At 45.7% G+C, this 20,446-nt stretch overlaps 3 protein-coding genes across 5 annotated transcripts in view; 1 reads left to right on the plus strand and 2 right to left on the minus strand.

Annotated features, from left to right (window-relative positions):
• The first annotated feature begins 630 nt into the window (after window positions 1-630).
• Window positions 631-1,563, plus strand: SNRPG (small nuclear ribonucleoprotein G). The gene is made up of 4 exons (XM_033485716.2): window positions 631-969; window positions 1,070-1,092; window positions 1,237-1,361; window positions 1,434-1,563. Exons 1-4 carry the CDS (start codon window positions 938-940, stop codon window positions 1,482-1,484), a joined length of 231 nt encoding a protein of 76 aa, XP_033341607.1. The 5' UTR covers window positions 631-937; the 3' UTR covers window positions 1,485-1,563.
• A 90-nt stretch (window positions 1,564-1,653) lies between these two features.
• Window positions 1,654-7,107, minus strand: LOC117229298 (uncharacterized). 3 transcript variants are annotated; one of them, XM_033485709.2, is made up of 3 exons: window positions 6,340-7,107; window positions 5,847-5,976; window positions 1,654-5,490 (listed from the first exon to the last, which is right to left on the minus strand). In XM_033485709.2, exons 2-3 carry the CDS (start codon window positions 5,940-5,942, stop codon window positions 3,358-3,360), a joined length of 2,229 nt encoding a protein of 742 aa, XP_033341600.2. In that variant the 5' UTR covers window positions 5,943-5,976; window positions 6,340-7,107; the 3' UTR covers window positions 1,654-3,357. The 3 variants fall into 3 exon arrangements, with proteins under 3 accessions (XP_033341600.2, XP_033341604.2, XP_033341603.2); XM_033485713.2 differs by lacking the exon at window positions 6,340-7,107 and adding an exon at window positions 6,166-6,326; XM_033485712.2 differs by lacking the exon at window positions 6,340-7,107 and adding an exon at window positions 6,061-6,326.
• A 145-nt stretch (window positions 7,108-7,252) lies between these two features.
• Window positions 7,253-20,446, minus strand: part of Meltrin (disintegrin and metalloproteinase domain-containing protein meltrin) — a 67,932-nt gene continuing 54,738 nt past the window's right edge. Inside the window, exons 4-13 of the mRNA XM_033485708.2 lie at window positions 19,080-19,269; window positions 18,147-18,214; window positions 17,563-17,727; window positions 17,317-17,486; window positions 17,046-17,237; window positions 16,011-16,607; window positions 15,460-15,661; window positions 15,060-15,264; window positions 14,829-14,925; window positions 7,253-12,408 (exon numbers count right to left, since the gene is read on the minus strand). Of these exons, the coding sequence (XP_033341599.2) occupies window positions 9,873-12,408; window positions 14,829-14,925; window positions 15,060-15,264; window positions 15,460-15,661; window positions 16,011-16,607; window positions 17,046-17,237; window positions 17,317-17,486; window positions 17,563-17,727; window positions 18,147-18,214; window positions 19,080-19,269 (4,422 nt within the window). The 3' untranslated portion in view covers window positions 7,253-9,872. The remainder of the gene's footprint in view (window positions 12,409-14,828; window positions 14,926-15,059; window positions 15,265-15,459; window positions 15,662-16,010; window positions 16,608-17,045; window positions 17,238-17,316; window positions 17,487-17,562; window positions 17,728-18,146; window positions 18,215-19,079; window positions 19,270-20,446) is intronic.

Here is a 20,446-nt window from a genome sequence, read left to right on the forward strand (position 1 = left end):
CGGCCAGCAGTTTCAATATTTTATCGTGAGTGGCGCCATCAGACTTGGCGTTTTGTTTTTGTAGGGCGGTAATTTGGCTGACGGTTTCAGCGTTTTGCCACTACGCAAATTAGCGCTGTATGGACCCTCCCAAAGTGAGCTTCGAGATTTCACCACAAGGAGCGCCACTTATTACAAATGAAGTTTGGTTCGAGCGCCAATCAATGTAGTGGCAAAATGCTCAAACTGTTAGCCAAAACCGACTGTCGGCAATTTGGCGAACAGTTCGAGCGTTTTGCCACTACGCCAAGTGGCGCTGTACGGACCTCCGAAGCGAGCTTCGAGATTTCACCACAAGGAGCGCCACATGTTACAAATAGCGCTAATCTTGAATTTATAGGAGCAAATGATTTGTGCCGCTTTGAACGTGGTCGCTTATGAGAAATTCATCATGAATCATCTGTAGTTGGATTTTATTAACAATAAACTTTTTTGTATGGTATGCACGCAGGAAATTCTGCTGAACATCTCTATGCCTTCAAAGTATATTTTTAGACATTAAGTTGACAGAATTTACGAAATATTTACGTTTTCCAGTTTCCATGTTTTCAAGCGTCGACGAAAAATGGCGCTTGATTCGCTGTTTTGTTAAATATTTATTAAGAGATACGATAATAGCAGTTGTCATTACAAATTGATGGGGATACCAACCAATAATTTTCGAAGAAGTTTAATTACTTTTTCTTATGCTTTTTTATCAATTCAACCATATCATATACATACTTACTACGTATGTACCGTATAACCTGTGATTGTAGTATATGTAAGTTTACACTGACTGGTTTGTGCAGCCGGCGAAGTTGGGTGAAGCCGGGACAAACAATATACACACATTTTTTACGTAATTAGGAGATTTGCTGCATTGCTTTTTAATTTGAGAACATAACAAGTACTCAAAATGAGTAAAGCACATCCTCCTGAACTCAAAAAGTAAGTCTGTTAAATCATTTGGTTAGCAATGTTACTACGAATCCACGCTAAAGATAAACCTAATAAAACGATGTTAAATAATTCTGTTGTTTTATTGTAGATACATGGATAAGAGATTATCACGTAAGTGAAGTTTAGGTTTTAACAATTATTCGTAAGGTTTTAACAATTATTCATTAATTAATATAAAATAATCACATTTATAGGTTATAAAGGTTGTTAATGTTTTGTTTACATGTTACATGTTTAACGTAAAATTTCTTGCAGTAAAATTAAATGGTGGACGACACGTTGTCGGTATTTTACGCGGATTTGATCCATTCATGAATATGGTGATCGATGAAAGTATAGAAGAATGCAAAGATGGCACAAAAAACAATATTGGCATGGTGGTGAGTTACGTTATATGAAATTTAACAATCTTAAGATTTACAGTCGTAATTTAATGTGTTTTATTTTCCCAGGTAATACGTGGTAATAGCGTCATAATGTTAGAGGCTCTAGATAGAATATGAGAACAACAAACGCGGAAATTATGTAAAAATATAATTTGTATTCTTAGGAGATTAAGTAAAGAATCTTTTTTATGACTTATCAAGTTAACGCTTTTAATCTTTCTCCAAATAAGAATATGTTTCAAACAACGTAATTTGTGTCTAAAAATAAAACGTCACTTTAAATAAATGCTGTGTTATTAAATATTCATTTATTACAAAAACTTCGTCTATAAATACATCAATGAACAATATCTGCCACAAGTTACACTTAGGACGCATTATATTTCGCTTAGTACTTCTGTGATTATATTCACTGAAAAAATAATCTATTTACAGCTTCATAATTTGAGAAATTCTCATGCGGTCTATACCAGTAAATAATGATGTTTAAGTCTTTAAATCTATGAAATTAGTAGATCGTAACATGACTGTTCAGCTTCATGAATGGAAAATTCGATAAATGTTATTGTCGATCGAAAATCGGTAAAGTAACCAACAGAATAAATATTATTCTCGCGTAAGGAACATTAAAATTTAGAAGGCACGTGATATTTTATTTATTTCCTTTATCGAGGAACATATTCGGGTGACACGAAAATTACCTTTTCATCTAAGTTTTCTGTAATGTATCTATTTATTCTCTCTCTTTTTCTGGTCAACGTTCGGTAAAATCTGGGTATTCATTTCAGAATTTAAAGCACATTCTATAACAAGATATAAGATTTGTCAACCTTCTGTCTGTATAACAGGCGTTCTTTGTTATTTCATATCGGACAATAATAATACAGCTTAAAACTCTGGTATATCGGACATCAGTTCCCATATATCCTTTTCGATATGAAAGTACCATGTGAATAATATTATTTCACGAAGTTGAACGTTTCTAAGAACAGTTGCTACATACAAGTAGTGTCTATTTCATATCGTTCTACATGTAGCAATGCATTTTCATTGTAATAAGTGAAGTGACGGTCGACGTCTTCAGCATACAATAAAAATTTCGTTTCCATACTTCTACTGCAAGGTTTTGTTCTGATAAGAAAGCTGATGTTGCGTAAAGTTTTTTGTGATAACAATTACATACATTGTTTCCATGTTGGCAAAGTGATTTCAAAAATACCTAAAACATCTACAAACTTAGATGTATGTGTTAATGAATGAATGACTGACTGAATGAATGAATTGATGAACAAATGAGTGAATACTTTTAAATAACTATACAACTAAAGATAAAAGGAACACAATGCAGCTTGTATGCATTCATGCATCAAAAATGGCGTTTAACTCTCTTTCCATATAAAATACTTTTACTAGAATAAAATGAAAAGATTATGTAGTTATTTCTCATTGAAATTACCTGACCATGCACGTTAAGATATGTATGATTATATCTTTGTTTGCTTGCACAATTGTCATAATTAAAATTTTTCACGTGAAATGATAAAACTGTTACAGTGGAAAGATGGTCACATATCACAGTTCGAAAATTTTTGCTTACTCTTAAATTTAATTTCCATTTAATCTGTAGCAGTTTCTTCGAGCGTGTTACTTTCTTGAAAAATATAATTCCTTAACTCATCTGAATAATGTTCTTATTATCTCTTTATATATAATCTATTTTATGAATAAGAAACAAAGATCTGGGTATATTTTAAAATGTCTTTTTCTGTGCGAAACCTGCTACGTAATTTAAATTACGATCTAATAATTTAATTAGTTGAAAAACTCGAATAAAATTCAGTTGTGGAAAAAGTAACAATTGGTTAATCATAGTACTTATGCATATTCTGCCAACAATCACTTACTCGAGTTTCATAACAAGTATACTTTCAATTTGAATAATTATTTTTCGTTCTTTGAGACTTCAATGAGCGATTACAATTGGAATGTTTTACGTTTCATTAAAGTCGTCCAATTCTATTTTGATATTTTCAACAGTAATCTCATCATAATTAGAATTGTGTCCATTCGTTTTACTGTCGTTTTCGATCTTTGTTTTTACTGGTAAGCTATTCGTATCAATTTTCACAAAATCCTTTGTGTCGAAATCCTCGTCGGACACATCACCATTTTCCATGGCAGCGTCCATTCTATCTAAAATTTTTCCTGTTCGATTGTGCACTGAGGCAAAGTGCTTGACTAATTCCTCCTGCATCACCTCAGCGTGACACAAGGCACACGCTACTCTGCCATGCTTCAGTTGTCTATGATATTTCAAATCTCTCATGGTAGGACAATTCGTGGGACAGTCCAAGCATTGGAAGGTCTGCTGTAGACTCCGTTTCTTTTTTATAAGAGCCTGAACTTCGGGTAATTTGTTTTTTTTGTGATTGAGTACCATATGATTCCTCAGCTCGATGTTATTAGCAAAAGACTCTTTGCACACCTTACAAGAATATCGTGACTCGCCAGTGTGCATGGCAACGTGCAACTTGAAGTACCAATCCGTGCTAAAACGCTTAAGACAATACTTACATTTGAACTCTTTCTTTTTATGTTTGCGTTTCTTTTTCGATATTGGTTTCCTTTTCTTAAATGATATATTAGACTCGTTTGGAATCTCAATTTTTGTTATTGCCCGCGGAACTAGAGTCGGTTTTGGTACTGTCAATGGTGCAATTGGTTGTTGAGTAGGCTGTGGCTTCGCTGTGGTTATTGGTATCAACGACGGAATGGGTAATGAATTAGTTATAGTCAAGGGGGCCGTCGTTTGCTGAACAGGTTGTTGATTCGTTACAGTCAACGATACTGCCACTGATTTCGAGGACTGTGAATTTCCTATGGTCAGTGGTATGGGTATAGGAGAATCCGCCATGATACAGTACCTGGGTATACCTTGTTTCTGATGCAACAACGACGGCTGCGTTATCAAATTAGTTATAGGCACGACGCGGATTGGTGTGAGCACCGGTTTTGATTGAATCGGTGTACTCATAACGTGAGATTGCGTAAACAGTATGTCGTTCAACGTTAACGGTTGCGAGCTGTGCTGCGTTGCAAACGTAACATATTGATTACGAGCTAAAGGAACAGAATTGGTCGATGGTATAAACGGTTGATTCGTAGCATCGGGCATAGCTACTTGCATCGCGGCTGTTATGCCATTTTCGTTAGAACACTGCGATTTACCAACAACTAGACTTTGCTGTGGCAATACGAATGGTATGTTGGGTAAAAGTTTTCCAAAAATGTTATTTACATTGTTTATGTGCGGGCTATGCTGAGGAGCAGTCACGGGTACTGTACTGGTAGTTGGTTGCCGAACAGGAACTGATTTCGGGATAATGATTATCTCTTCATTCCTTTTCAAAGTTTCCAATGCCGCGACAGGGTCTGTATAGTCCTTTCTGCTTAGTTTGGAAGCCTCTATCATCTGAATCTCTCTCTCCCGCATTCGTACTTTCAGTATTTCAGCCCTATTTGATTCGTTATGCCTGTATTCGTTCGTTCTTGTACAGTTTTTGTGGTGTATGCGACATCTTCGCGTCTGCAGCTCGGTGCCACAAATGTCGCAGGCTTTTGACCGATTGCATCTATATAGTCTTACTACAGCTCTACGGCAACGATCATGATCGATGCTCAGTGCATCACATTTTTCATTTTTACAGTGTTTCGTGACTGGTGCATTTATCTCATCCTCTTCTATATTAGTTGCTAACAAAGGCGATGATCCATCTCTATCCATGTATTGTTGCACTGCCACGTCGCATACTATGTTCTCACATGGTTCATAATGTCCACAAGGTTTTCTCTCTGATTTTATAGGCACTAGCATAATCTCTGATTTCCCATTTATCTTAGAAGGTAAAAGATTTTCATCGTCTGCATTTTTTTCTTTAATATTCTCAGGTAGAATCGTTGTATTTAATTTGGTCTTTGATTCCTTTACATTTAAATGAGTCATTTTCACCTTATTGGTAACATTGTTGTAGGAATTTGGAGTTGTTTGTATATTAAGAGGAATGGCTCTAACAATGATATTTGGTTGGTTCAATAGTCTTTTCACTGGCTCCGAGTTTAATACCTGCAAATGTGTAATGTTAAAACAGGGTAAAGAAGCATACGCAGAGTAGTTTAGGTTTTAACAGCCAAACTTCGTTTGACGCTGAGAACATTGGGCATCATACGATAGAATATTAGATGCTTTTGGAATTGAAGCATTATTATTGATTATCTTTGACAACTTTAGGTAGTAAACACAGCTGACATAAACATCTGATATGTTTTCACATTGTATCGCAGTAACTATAGATCCATCACTGCTCTCAATATTTGCTAATCCTAAAATTTTTCTCTTATTTACAGCAGTATAATTTATAGACAAATTTTGGCCATCGAAATCTGTAACAACCCTCCTCATATCGCAAATGTCAAACTCACGTCGGACAAGGGGGTTGTCGTTGAAAAATCGGTGGGGCACATGGCTGACGTAATTATTGGTTTCGAGGCAAGTTTCGGCAATATCGTTTGTGCCATTTTCGCAGCACGAAAACGGAAATCTGTTTATACCCTGGAACATCAAAGACAGCTTTACTATTGTATAACGTTTCGCCCAAACTGTCGCAATGTAACGCGAAGTCGGTGCACAATTTACTTGAAAATGGCAATGCGAAGCACTTCGATGAGAACGTTACGAGCCCCAGAAACATTCCGATGATTTCGATACATGAGACATCGCTGAAAACTGTTCCCCACTTACGAGAGAATTGTTAGGTTATTGGTTCCCTGACAAACGAGGATTCGTGTATTATCCGGTGGAAAAATACACGGTGTCTGGTCAATTTGGCAACATTTTCAACAAAATGCTCTCAGGCCCCTCGTGATATTGTCACCGACGTGGATCGATAAGTGTATTAATTGAACTGACACTTACGTGCTCGTAAATTTACGTTAATCGTAAATTGAAATCCATCGTCGCGACGCACACTGTGTACATCGCGAAACATCGACGGTCTCTCCGTAGGGGTTCCTACATTTCGAAGAAAAACATTGATAATTGATCGAACAAAAAGTACGTTTCCACTCGGAAGACGTACAATTTGACTGCTCCGAGAGACGATGCTGTTTACAGTGCTACAATACGAAAACGTATCAACGAATTCATTCTTTATAAACGTACCAACGGTCTAGCGAACCGATCCTATTGGCGGGAAAATGTGGTAAGGGAAGGTTTCTCCCACTTTGCGAACTCTTCGATTAGCTTCTTGATATTTATATTCTTCTTTTTTTCATTCCAATTAAGTTCTTAATATAAAGGGGGGGACAAGTTCGTTTTTCAATCGATATATGCATACATACATACATGTAATTCTCATCAAACAAGAAACTTATTGTACAAGCGAGTCGGGCAAAGTTTTAGCACGATTAATGACTAGCAGTTACATTTTAAATATTTGATTATGAGTTGCGATTTACGATTAGATTTTCTATTCAACCGATGCGTAATCGCAGCTTCTTAAAATAGGTTATTCAATCGTCGGTTGTGAACTACTGTACGTATTATAGCACTGTTATAAATAAATATAACTTCTTTTTCATCGTTGTCCAAACGATCTTATAGTACTGTTCACAGGGAGAACGACATTGCAATGCATCCAATACGTACAAAATATATTAAATAAATAGTACCATAGGTTTCTACAAAAAAAGATTAGCATCTTCGTTGCGTTATTTAAATCTCGCTCGTTGGTATGCATTTCCATGGTGAACACGCTGCATCCTGCATCTGCCGCGCGTACACACCTACCTTCCAATGATTATCGGCTACAATGATTCAGACGATCGCATGCATGGAATAAAGAATTTATTGTAACGTTACCATAGACTGGAAATTGTACAAGTATTAACACAACGTTTAAGGTTTAAGTAGTCTACATCTTGGCCTTTCGAACGCGCGAAACGCGGTTCGTCTTTGGTACCGAACATAATTGCATAATGGAATGATGCTGTCTGTTGGCTGTAGCAGGCTGCAAAGTTGACGAAGGGCAACAAACAAATTTTGTCGATTCGTTTCACGGTTTCGTTGACCTGTTCCCTCGAATAAGATGATGCTCGTTAAACGTTCTCGCGAACAATAGAAAGCCGCGCGTTCCTGATCGCTGCACGAATTTTTCCGGGGTCAAGAGGAGGTCAATCGATCGCAATCAATTTGAAAAAGAAAACAGGCCAAGGTTCTGCTCGAAAAAGTGACGATACCGTCTCGTTTTCTTTCGTTTCGTTTCGTTTCATTATTTCGTACACGTGGCGTGCTGCACGGAACGTCTTGATTGTCTTTTACAGCGGAACAAGAAGCGCGCTGAGAGCGATTTTACAAATGACACGCGGCGGCGAACACGCTTGAACATTGTTGAAAAGCTTTATTGAACCCGAGGTTGCTCGGCTATACTCAGAAAAATTCCAACGCATATCCAGGCGCGTCTGTACATAGGAACTGTGTAAATGAAAAAGCGAACAATCGTATACAGGTGAACGTGGATCGCGAGAGAGATCGCTGTGCCTCGAATCGGCAAATGCACACGAACACGTTGCAACCGTTCAATAAAACCTTTTCTATTCTTTCTCTTGTGCTCTCTTTCTCCCGTTCTGTTTTTTGGTCTGTTGCGTGTTCTTCTATTTCCTCTTTCCTCGTCGTTTATTACTCTTTTCCCTTTGCTTTTCTCTGTAATTTTTGGTACAGGCGAGTCTCACGCGCTTAACAACAAATCGAACTTGACACCGTTAAAAAGCTAAATGCTGAAAAGTCGCATATCTCGCATAGGCTGCTCCCATGGGGTGGAGCCGGCCGCGAAAATGAACTCCATGGGCACGAAGGTACGTTGTATAAAATACGACTTACGTCTATGTTACAATATGCACATATTTACACGCTGCTATATCTCTCTTTCTCTCTCTCTCTCTCTCTCTCTCTCTCTCTCTCTCTCTCTCTCATGTTTATCAGTCAAATCAGGATTCTCCTTTGTTTTTTGGTTTAACGTTTTAAATTCTGTTCGATCCGATTTTCTTCTCGTTGGTTTTGCTAGGCAAATACGGAGCTGCACAAATAAATGTATTATAATCGTTACGGGATTCGAACGGGGGTTGCCATGTTTCCAGCTGATTAGGAACTCTGTCCTGCGTTTCGAAGTCTTTCGCGTTGCTTCTAGCGACTGCAGCTGCCTGCGAAGAAGAAACTTTCAAACCAAACCGGACTCCAAAAATAAAAGGGACCTCGCTCTAACGAATTTCGAATCTCGTATCGCGAAGTTCTGCGATGGTACGTATGATCGTGATCTCGGTGGCTTGGGGATTCTAACGGTTAATCTTTGGAAAGGTGCAGAGCTCTCTTCGATATGATTCTCGTCTCGGGGCTATAATTTCGCTCTTTAAAACTCTATCTTTATAAAATGATAAATTTTGGTCGAGCGTCTCTAATCTGCTATCGTCTCTTTCAACTGGTTGACTGCCGCGTCGGTCCTCCTGCGATCCGGTTTAGAAACGAAAAGCATCGGTGGAGAATGCGTCGGGCGGGGAACGCGAGGGATTGGACGAGGGTTTTATTCTTACATGTGGACGAGTAGACCGAACGCGGAAGGGTAGAAGAATCGCTCTGACTTTCAGGGGGGGTTTCGGGGGTCTTCACCCTCAACACCGGTACACCGGGATCACGAGGGACCCCAACATCGTATCTCTAATCTCAGTTTACAATAAAAGCTGAAGTCTCCACGTTTCCATTATTTTATACGCTAGCTAAAAATAAAATATCGACGGAGCGTTCGTCCAGAATTCGATCCGACAAGTTTCTCGGCGTTTCTCCTTCCGTTTTGGGGTCTGCCACGAGCCCGGCGTACCAGTAATTCGGCAGTCAACGGCGTTAGCAGTTGGCACCAACGCGGGCGCAATGTTTCTGTGCTATTTCTTTCGTTACACGTATATCACAGAGTTGAAGAATTTCTCGCGGGACTTTTGAAAATAAATCGATGCTTAGTCGTCTCGTTCGTTAAAAAATTCTCTCACGAACAAACCCATGTTCGTCGGTCGTTAGTGTTGCACGTGGATTACGGGTGAGATATCTCTACAAAAAATATTAGAATTTTTAAGTAACTACTATGTACACCGGTAGAAGAGGCAGGCTGTCCCAAGAGCACGCGATCCGAGACACCGGGCGTGTTCCGGGTACGTATCTGCGCGTCGCTGCCGTCACGAGCTGCCGTCGGAACGAGCACAAAAATCTCGATCCGACCACTTCGAGAAGTCCGACAGGTAATATAATAGAAGACGCGTTTCTTCGTCGTTTCGAAGCTTACTCCGAAGATCCTCGAACGATCGAGACATAGAACCACTTATTCGAGCGCCATTCGTGCTCGTCGCACCCTCGACAAGCGAGTCACCGACAGACTAGATTATTTCGAGTACATCTGCTCCCGAGATCTACTTTTTCCCCTCTGCCGTCTTCGCGACCGTCCTTTTGTGCACGCCGGCCACTGTCCTCGTCGCGTTCGCGTTGGAGTTCTTGTTAGCCTCGAACTTCTGCTGGAGCGACGCCACGTTCGATTTCCCGGCGGCGGCCCTCTGCACCGGGTTCGCCTTCGTCTCCGTCTTCGTCTCGGTCTTCGTTTCTGCCTTCGGGGCAACGAGCTTGGCCTGCGAGACCTTCGAGACCGACTCCTTCACGGAGGCCAGAGGTTTGCCGATGCCGGCGTTCCCGCTGGTCGTCGGCGACTTCTTCCTCTCCGCCGGGGCGGAGGTCGTCTTGGCGATCCCGAGCGGCTTCAAGGGCGTCGAGGGACTCTTGCCGCCTCTCGGCAGCGTGGGCACCTTCTGCGCGCTCTTCACCGGGAAGCTGAACTTGCCGCTGTTCCCGAGCACGTCCGGCGACTTTGTACTGATTTGGTTCGAGCTCGAACAGCTCGACACCACGTCCGGGCTGTTGAACTTACCCCCGCTATCCTTAGGGCTACAAGGCACAGTTTTCGCAGATAATCTATTTACGTTCGTGGCAGAGTCCTCCTTCTCCGTGTTCCCGCTGGACCCTTGCTTCGATACCTTCGAGCTGCCGTCGGGGGGCTGTTTCGACCTGAACGTGTTCTCAGGATTTTTCGCCGTTGATCCCTTCGCGATGCTGGGAGGCGTCTTTGTCCGGCCGAGAACGGGCCTTGGCTGCTCCTTACCATCCACCGTGTCCTCCCCGGTCTTCGTCGCGGCTCGCTGGACCGGCCTGGTCTTCGACGAAATCGCCGGCTTGTCGGCGTTGCTCGGCTTCATCCCCAGCTCCTTCGATATGTCGTCGTTCAAGTTCGGGTTCGACGAGTTCAGGGACGCCAGCTTGGTCTTGTCGATCTGCTTCGGCTCCGGCTTCTCCGGCTTCTCGGGCTCCTGTCGCGGCACGTTCAGCACCGAGGGGTTCAAGTAGCCCGAGCTGGTCGTCGAGCTGGACGAGTTGAACTTGCCGGACGCGGAGTTCGAGTAGATGCTGCCTGGCGACTTGTAGTGAGCGGAGTTCACGTAGGCTTCTTCCGGCGTCTTGGCCGCCTCCTCGTTGTTCTTCGACTTCCGCGAGATGGTGGCGGTCGAGTAGATGGAGTCGAAGTTCCGGTTCGAGATCTCCGAGACGATCTCCGACAGCAGACCCATCGACTCGACGCCGGCGGCGGCCGCGGAGGCTTCGACCGGCTTCGGGAGCTTGTACTCGTTGTCCAGCCGCTTGTCGACGGTCAGCTGCTGCTCCGCGAGGTTCTTTCTCGCTTTTTCCGGCAACGTTTCCTCGATGACCGCGTAGATGTTGTCGCTGGTGGGCGACTCCTCGGTGATCTTGGTCAGCGAGGACTCCGGGACCAGATTCATGCAGTCGTCGTACGTGTCGTCGACGATCTTCTGCGAGCTCTTGACCTGCGGCGTCTGATAGCCGGGCAGCCCGGGGATCTTGCCCGTTTCGTTCATCTTCTCCGCGGAGTTGGAGATCGTCGGAGGTCCCGGCGGCGGAGCCGTGGGCCTGGTGCTCGCGGGGATGCTGGTGGGCCTCTTGACCGGCGTGGTCTGCCTCATGGAACCGAAGGTCTGGATATTGGGCCTGGGCGTGATCTTGCTGTCCCTCATCGATTGAGCCCTCAGCACCACGTTCTTCTTCTCCGTCTCCGCCGCGGAGACCACGGGTATCGCAGGGGTCGGGATCTCTATCTCCTTCTGAGGAATCGGGTTCGATATCTCCAGGTTCCTCAAGATCTCTTTGTTTACCAGCTTGTTGGCCTTGTGATGCTGCAGTCTGGGCAGCGAGTTCGTGTTCTTCTCCTCCTTCTGCGATATCTGCAGGCCCGCCTTCATGATGCCGGAGCTCGGGCGTAGGATCGAGGCTATCCTGTTCAGAGTGCCGCCCTTGTCGTGCCTTTTCTCGGGTTCTGTGACGAGGACGTTGGTCAACGGAGTGCTGTTGGGTCTCTGGAGCCGCTGGAGCTCGGCGGAAATTGGCGGGGCGGGCGCCGGTCTCGTTGGAGCGTCCAAAGAGGGCCGGGCAAGCGGTTTGGTTGATATCACCTCCACGGAGGTGCAAGTCGTCGCTGCCAAGACCGGGCTGCTGATCGAAGGACGGCCTGGGTTCAACGGCGGCAGGCTGGGTGCCGGTGGCGCGGACGGCACCTCGTTGTTGTACCCGGACGAAGGGTTTAGGATGGAGTTTCGTGGCGCGGCGCTCTTCGGCAGCGTTCTGATGTTGGTTTTGATCGCCACGGTGGGGATCGTGGGCGGAGGCGGCGCTGGCTTGGTCGGCTCGTTGCTCTTCTGCTGGCTCTTGATCGGCGTGATCGAGAACCCTTTGAACTGGCCGAACAGATTATTGTTGTAACGCTCGTCGGTCTCCGGCTTCGGCAATAAGCTCGCGCACGCCGGGTCCTGACTCAGGCTAGAATCGATCGTCTCGATCGTTCGGGGCAAGGGACTCGGACGATCGATCCCATTGTGGCCGCGATCGCTCCTGAAATGTCAAGCACAAACAACCAACAATCGCGTGTGCACTCTGAACGCTCTACTCAGGTTGAACGGTTACATGCACTTAGCTCTCTTCGATCGTCGCGTGCATCGCGGCTCTCTCACGCACACGTGCGAGATTCTTATTCGTTCTGGTGCATACGAGATGCTCCCGGTTCCGTTGAACGGACGCGCGTCTCTCACGGAGCCGTTTCACATTTCGTATGCACCGGTCCGACACAGTGTTTCGGGGGAACGTTCTTGTAGGGAAACACGCATGCAAACACACGTTTTCAGAAAAAAAACACTTGCAGGAATAGATGGTGTTAGTGAGAGATTAAAGTGTTAGTCGCAAGCTCTTTGGAAGAAGGAAGTTTTCGTATCTGCTTTCTGCTTTCGTTCGATCGATTCACTATGAAGAAAATTCGGTACACTTGTCCGTGTAGAAACATTACAGTTTATTGAGAATAATCATGTACAATCCATTCTGCTTAAGTGCGAGCGACTCTGTGCAGTTTTCCGAGATTCCCTTCGAGAGAGAAAAAGAGAGAGAGAAGGGACACCGGTTACTCCTCCTCATACCTTCGCTACCTTCTTTCTGTTTGTTTGTTTGCTTTTTTTTTTGTTAAAAGAGATTAATTTCCAGTATTACGTGGTCGTTAACACGTGTCCCGGCGTACACCGAGTCCACTCGGAGGAGCCGAGAACCTCGAGCCACTTCCGCGAACCTCAAGATGCAAAAGTAATCGAGAAAAACAGAATCCACACATGCTCATGCTCGTGTCGCAAGTTCTAGCCATGCTCTAAGTCCACGGGTCTCAAACCTGTCCTTCGGTTGAGCTATTTTTAACTAAATAGAGTATTATAGCTTATATCGCCCCTGCACGCAGCGCAATAGTTCAGTGATCGTATCTAATAGCGTTACAGCTTGTCAAAGAATATTTTTGGAACTATCGTAACCATTCAGGTTGTTAGGCTATTTCATTGTTTCGAATGGTTGCCTATACTTTACAGGATAATTTCTAAATCGCTGAAATATCACGCCGCGCGACAGGGCAACCGTCGTTCTGTCTTATTATCACCCACTTGCTTAATACTTTAACACGACGTGCACACTCTAACACATAATATGTATCTATATACTATATATATTTATAATAGTATCCTCGAAATGCGCGATGCGCGTGTGTCGTTACTTGAGCATATGAAATAATCCACGACAAAACAAGAATAAATAAGCTACGTACGCGCGCGCGATTCCTCTAATCTCTACAGTGATAAGTACAAAATTCTACGCATTCGCGTTCGATATGCTCGTACGAGCACGGTTCGTGTCTCGAAACGTATAAAAATTCTACAACAGGACTCGGTCTACGTGGACCACTACCCATGGAGACGAGGTCCCGCCGACTATTCGTTAATTCCGTTGTTACAGTATAAAGATCACAGTGCATCCGTACTCTATCGTTTGGCAAAATGAGTCGATTAGTGCCGCCACCGTTACCGCCAACCTTGCTTTCGTCCTAGCGCGAAGATCATGGTCGTGACAGAGGGATCAAGGGTCGCCATGACCTCCGCACTAAAAGGAAACACTTCTGGATATCGACGCTTCGTCTACCGGAATCCTATTGTTATCGTTCGTATGAAAATGTTATTGCGACCGTCTGACCAATCGCGAGTTCGCAGAGATTCCTCGAACAACCGGTAGACAATGCGTTCATCGAGGTGATAGGAAACTGTTACGTGGGCTTGAGGATAGGTCGGATCTTTGGCTTGAGGCTTTGGTCGGGTGCGGGCGGGGGCGGAGGCTTTTTATTGTAGAACGGAGATTGGACCCTGATGCAGGGTTGCTTGACGGGCAACAAGGGCTCGCCAGTCTTCGGCGACGGGCTGGGAGCTTTGTTCAAGTGCTCCGGTTTCATGTCGGTTCTGACCGTGAGCCCCTTGACGTTCTTTGCGGTCATTTTCTGCATCTGTTGGATGCGCTCGGATATCTTGGTGCCCAGCTCGGTTCGCAGCGAGTTCTTGCGCGGTCGGGACTCTACGGAGGACGAGGTCGCGGCGGCGGTGGCGGACCGGTCAGACTCAATCGATTTCCGGTCGACGATCTCGTTCGGTTTGGTTCGACCGTTAGTCTGGTTACCGGCGTTCGCGAGCAGCATCGACTTCCGGTACTCGATGCTGCTGCTGCAGTTAATCGCGTCCGGGTTAGTGGTCGAGATCAGGCCGGTCTTAGTGATCTGCAGCTTCTCCTTCGTCGGGAGATTGTCGCTGATCGTGTACACGCGGTCCTCGTTCCTGAGGCTCCCCGGCCGCGACGAGAAGAACATGACCATTCGCTCGTATACGTTTTTACCGATCGTGTGACCCGAGGTCGGCCGCGGCTGATGCTTGCGCGGCTTTAGCACAGGCTCGAAGCATACGTACTTTTTCTCTTTGAGCCAGATCCCGATCGAAGATATTGCGACCATCGGCACGATGCCCAGGAAGATTATGTACATGACCATCGCGAAGTCGTTCCTCGCTGCAACGAACAGAGAAGCAAGATTAGAACAAATTGCAACGAGAGCTTTGGTGGTAGGCTGGCGTTGGTCCTTCGATGAAGCTCGAGACGATCCAACGCCAACGATCTCGGGAAATTGAACGAAATCGATTCACCGTTCGGATCCTGCGCCGGCCCGCTGTCCTCGGAGCCACCCACGCCCGGCTGAGTGCAGTCGGGCGGCCGGAAGCCGCGATTGCAGTGACAGTGGCCCAAACTGTTGCACACGCCGTTCCCACCGCAATTGTTCGGACACGCTTGCCCGCCAGACACCGACGCGCGCAGGTCGGCCACCGACATGCACTTCTGGTTCACGCACATCTAAATCGGTCATAACGTTTATAGTAATCGGATATAGGCGCATGCTGCAGCGAAATTGTACTCTTAGTACCCCGTGAAATGTGGTCGATCGATCGAGTCGGTTAACAACAGCTATGCCGTGGATCATTGTATTCGCGATTTCGATCGATCACTTTTTCCCAGGAGAAACAGATTAGAACAGTATCCCATCGTTACCTTTCCAGGCGCGCACTTGGCACCGTCAGGAGCTAGACCAGGGTCCACCTGGTTCAAGCCTAGATCGACGATTGCCGTTCGACACGGGATGATCTTCCCTCCGTTGTTGATGAACGAGTGACTGAGAATCGCAACGGACTCCATGCCGAACTCCAGCCTCTCGTTCAAGTGTTTGCAATGCAGCATCCCGCAGAGGAGATTCCTGAAAGGGTGCCATAAAAGGGGCAATTAAAATGCATTCTTTTCTCTTGTAGGGTAAATGTGAATCAAATCTACAGCGTCCTCCGATTTTGATAAAACAGAGTTCCAATAAATGTTTAGTCCGCTAAACAGACAAGAACTACGTTGTTCAATTTGTGGTATTTATTATTCATACAATGTATCGTATGAATATACTATACGTATAATTAATGTGATCCGAATAATATTCAGAAAAATAATGTACAAAGTAGCCATTTCTTCTACTATACTTTCTCCTTTTAGTCTCGACTTTCTAGCAGGTGCTTCTCAAAATCGGAGAGAAGCCTTGTCAAGAAGGAACGTCGTCTTACTGGTCGGTGCACTTGACGTAGCTGGTGTCGAGACGTCTGTAGCCGCAGTTGCCGTGTCTTGTACCCTTGTTGTTCATCTCGTAGCACTGCGAGTCCGAGGAGATGCCAGTGGGTCCCCAGAGCAACTTGCACTGATCGTTGTGAGTCCTGCAGGAGCCTTTGTAGCAGAAAGCCTTGCCCATGTTGCAGGACTCACCGTCCATCTTGAAGACATCGACGGGACAGTACTCGCTCTGGCCTGTGCAGTACTCCGGCAGATCGCACTCGTGCTCCGCGCTTCTGCACTCGGTGCCCGCGGTCTTCGGTTTGCAGGTCTTGAGGTCGCAGCACGCCCCGGTGGCGCAGCTCGCGTTGCTGTGCAGCATACAGGTGGTCACGTTGCAGCAGGGGTTGTCGCAGTTCTCCTTGAAGCCGCAGTCGCACTGTTCTCCGGGCTCGACGAACCCGTTGCCACAGACGGGGCTGTCGAACAGCTTCTGCGGCTTGTTCCTCAGACAGTAGTCCATGCCGTGCTCAAACGCCAGAGCCAAGTGGTCCAGGGAGCAGCTAGACCAGTGCGTTGGCCCAGCAGAGCCGCTCGACGACGCCATTATGCATCTGTGATAAGAAAACAGCTGTTACTGGACTGATTCGCTAGCGCTTATTTTATCTAGCCTCAGGTTTAGAAATCGGACTTGTCTTTACAAATTTGACCAACTCATTCTGCTTTTCACCAGGTTCCATTCATTCCTTCTTTCTTCGCATTTCTTATGTTCTAATTACTCCATCTAGATATCCTGTCTACTCTATCTAGTGCACACTGTTTCTATCCTTTCGGTTATCCTACCTGTTTCATTATAGCCTCTGGGTTATTTTCTATTCTTTGGGTTATCCTACCTTTTTCTTTATAGCCTTGTCTCCTACTCATTATACCCTTTATGGTGATACCTTCATCGGTTTCTCTGCAGAACCTTACTAAATGATCTAAATTCTATCTTCGTACAAGTCGCGACTTTTCTAACATAAAGTAAGTTTTTGGTGTATGAAGACTCGTACTTCTCTTCGGGACACTCGCAGTCGCTAGAATCGTGCTCCATGCCGAAGTTGTGACCCATTTCATGGGCGACGGTCGCGGCAACCAGTCCCACGACTGTTGAGTGATCCATGGAGACACCACCAGAGAACTCGTACGTGCATATCGGCCCCTTAAGCGCTTTACCAACCACGCCTCCCTCGAAAGTGATCCGCCTGCAAGTTCCAAAACCGTTTTTCGTCAGTTTGCCGTCGATTCTCTCGCCGATCGGTTTACCAACGGCTCGAAACTCACGTCAACAGCTGGGCGTTGTCGTTCGGTATGTCCTGGACCAGCTTCTCCCTTCGGTAGCGAAGGAAGTTCGAGAGAGTGGTGTCCCCGTTCGTCGACAGCGTTATTTCGTCCGTGTCGGACCAGATCTGCACGCCGACCAGAGCGATGAATATGTTCAGCGGCATGTACAGCTGCAACATAAAAGAAACTCTATTCGAGTCCTCGAAAACCATTGTCGGTAGCAAGAAAGACGTTTGTCGTACGAACCGCGTTGATGATGTTGGCAATGTCTTTGCAATGGTGGTGCACTTTGTCGTAATTCTCGTCCAGCGCCATGAACTCCTTCTTGTCGATCACTATCACCAGCTCCACGTATCTGGAGTGTCTGTTCGCGTTATATGGTCCTCGGATCACCTCGGCCGCTCTCTTGTGCTGTAAGGAAACGCAATCTCTAGGACGAGGGCCGAGCAAAACTTCGTGCCGAGGATTTAAACCCTTCGAGGACGTTCGTGTACAGTAAATTATCTCAAATTGTTTCTCAGCTTGTAAACAAAACTGGACAATTTGGGAAAAGGAGACACGATTACTCGAGCTTCGCGGTTCGTTTTTATAATTGCCGATTGTCAGCAACTATGAAAACGACGAGCCGCAGGACTCGAATAATCGTATCTCCTTTTCCCACATTATCCAGTTTTGTTTACAAGCTAAGGGACAATTTGGGAGAATTTACTGTAATTGTGCACCGGACCGACTCCGATGCAGCTTCGAAAAATTGAAATCGTGTACGAAACCGGGATTCGTTCCCGAAGGGAAACAAAGTTCTACGGATTTTCTGCAACGGTGCAACGTACCCTGGAGGCTCTGGTGACGATCCCGCGGTGCTCGGGGCCAAGAACATGGTGCGGCGTTCCCTCGTAACCTGCGCGAAACAAAAACCCAAGATCATCGGTCGAGTTCTCGGTAGAGTTACGGACAAAGAGGACGGGCGGCCGGCAGAATCTCGCTCCCACATTCGTTAAGACCGTTAAGGAGAGACCAGTCCGGGACAGGTCTGCCAGTCCCAAACGGGCAAGGGTAGCAGCTCCAGAACGCAGCCGAGACCGTCGGCGTTTTCCTATCTGGCTGGGAACGAGTCTCTGTTCAAGAACCGAGGATTCCAAGGTGGCCGAAATCGTCCAAGACCTGGCCTACTTCTCCGCTTGTCCTCTGTACTCGCTCGGAGTCAGCTCTGAGCTCGTTTCGATGTGACCCGAGTGAGTTAAATATCGACGTGGCAGTGGTTTCATCACTTTTCAATATTAATCGCTTCGCAAATATCAATGATCTAGTGACCTTTGCACTCATTTGCGTTATTACTTGCACAGAGCCAACTGCGGGGTCATTTAAATAGGACCGCATTGGGTCATCGTTAACTTCAGACCAGGATTTCGACGTTTCGATAGCAAAATTAAAAAAGAAAAGTATTTCAGCCATTGTACGGTAAACTAGGCCCTCTAATATTTTCAAAAAATTCAAGAGAGTTCGTCCAGTTTTAAAAAAGTTATCGGTGTTCGAATGAACCTGTTTCTGTTGCAAGAAGCACGAGTCTCGCTCAGGAATTTCTTTAGTAATTGAGAATATAAACTTAAAATCATTTTTCCAAGTTTTTCGTATTTACAATTGTATAATTAATTCGATCGAAGTAGACGTGTACAAATGATCGGTAGAAATAGTGTCGAAATCACAGCCACCCGTTTTCGTCGCAAACGCGTCAAATCCGCGGTCTAACGATTGATTTCTGTTACCGCATGTGTGATTGGCGACGAGATCCCTCTGATTGTAGATATAGTGCCTCGAGTCCAGGGTCTCCCTCTCCGGCTGGATGTGGTGGAGGTTCTCGCCGTCGAAGACGACTCCTTTCAGTCCTCTGCAAGTCGACAACGCTACCCAGGAGCCGGGCATCTCTCGCACGCTGCCTTGGTAGTGGCAGAGCTCCTGCGAATTTCAAGGAAACATTCCTTCGTTTATTTCCAGAGGGAGAGAGAGAGATGGAGAGAGAGAGAGAGAGAGAGAGAGAGAGAGAGAGAGAGAAAGAGAGAGGAAGAGAGATGATGCCGGGGAACGGAAGATAATTAGACGCGGTAAAGGATTCTCGGCGCGGTGGTAGCAACGAAACTCGAGACTGCATATTCACCGGATTATCTCGTGTTTCGCGCCCATCCGTCCGCTACAAATATAGTTGGCCCACATTCAGCCGGGCCAGTCATCCTTTCCGTCTTCCTTTTGCTCCTTCTCGCGACGCTGGCCGATCCGGCGAGCTATCGAAACACAAACGAAACTGGGAACAGCGGTTCAAAACGCTGCTACCGTTCGGCGCAGGTGGGACAAAGCGCGGGAGTCCGCGGTTTTCGAACCGCCTGTTCGAAACCAACTCGTGTAAATCGAGCACCATTGAAACTCTATTGTCGGGAAACTGAATGCACGCCTCTGCGAGACCAGATTTCATTTTCGCGACGGAAAACGAAGGAATGGAGGAACAAAAGGGCAGCGATTAGCCGCGAGAACAGCCTAACGAGTTGGATTCGCGGAATTTCCCCCATTTAAGCGGCCGAAATTAGCTCGTCCGCTTGTCTTGGAACGGCGAGCACAAATAATTCGCAGCCGAGAGAGATCGAGAGATAAAGAGACAGAGGAAGAGAGAGAGAAAGAGAGAGAGCGAGAGAGAGAGAGAGAGAGAGAAAGAGAGTCACGGACGGCAACTGGACGTGCCAATTCATTTATTCAATTGCGTAAAATGTGGAACCGACGACAACAGAGCGCAACGAACTCGCTCGATGAAACACGGCCGGCCATCCGCCTGCCGGCGCACGATGCTTTATGCGTGTCCATTAACCGTGAATAACGTCGCTGACAAAAATTTCTGTCGACGTCCGCGCCTGCTGTTTCGACCTACGAAACAGCTCGTGAACACAAGCATTTTTGTGCTTGTCCTCGAACAATCGATAGCGCTCGCTGTGTTCTTCCGCGTTGTCGAGATCGTCGAAGCTTTTAGAAAATCGTTCCGAAAGATTAGTCCACCTCCTGGAAGAACAACGGGCGATACCAGCCGAACAAATGCGAAAGAACAGACGTTCACCGGCGTTATTTAAGAGTGATCGATACTCTCGAATCG

Source organism: Megalopta genalis, chromosome 15, assembly GCF_051020955.1.
Source record: "Megalopta genalis isolate 19385.01 chromosome 15, iyMegGena1_principal, whole genome shotgun sequence".
NCBI lineage: Eukaryota > Metazoa > Arthropoda > Insecta > Hymenoptera > Halictidae > Megalopta > Megalopta genalis.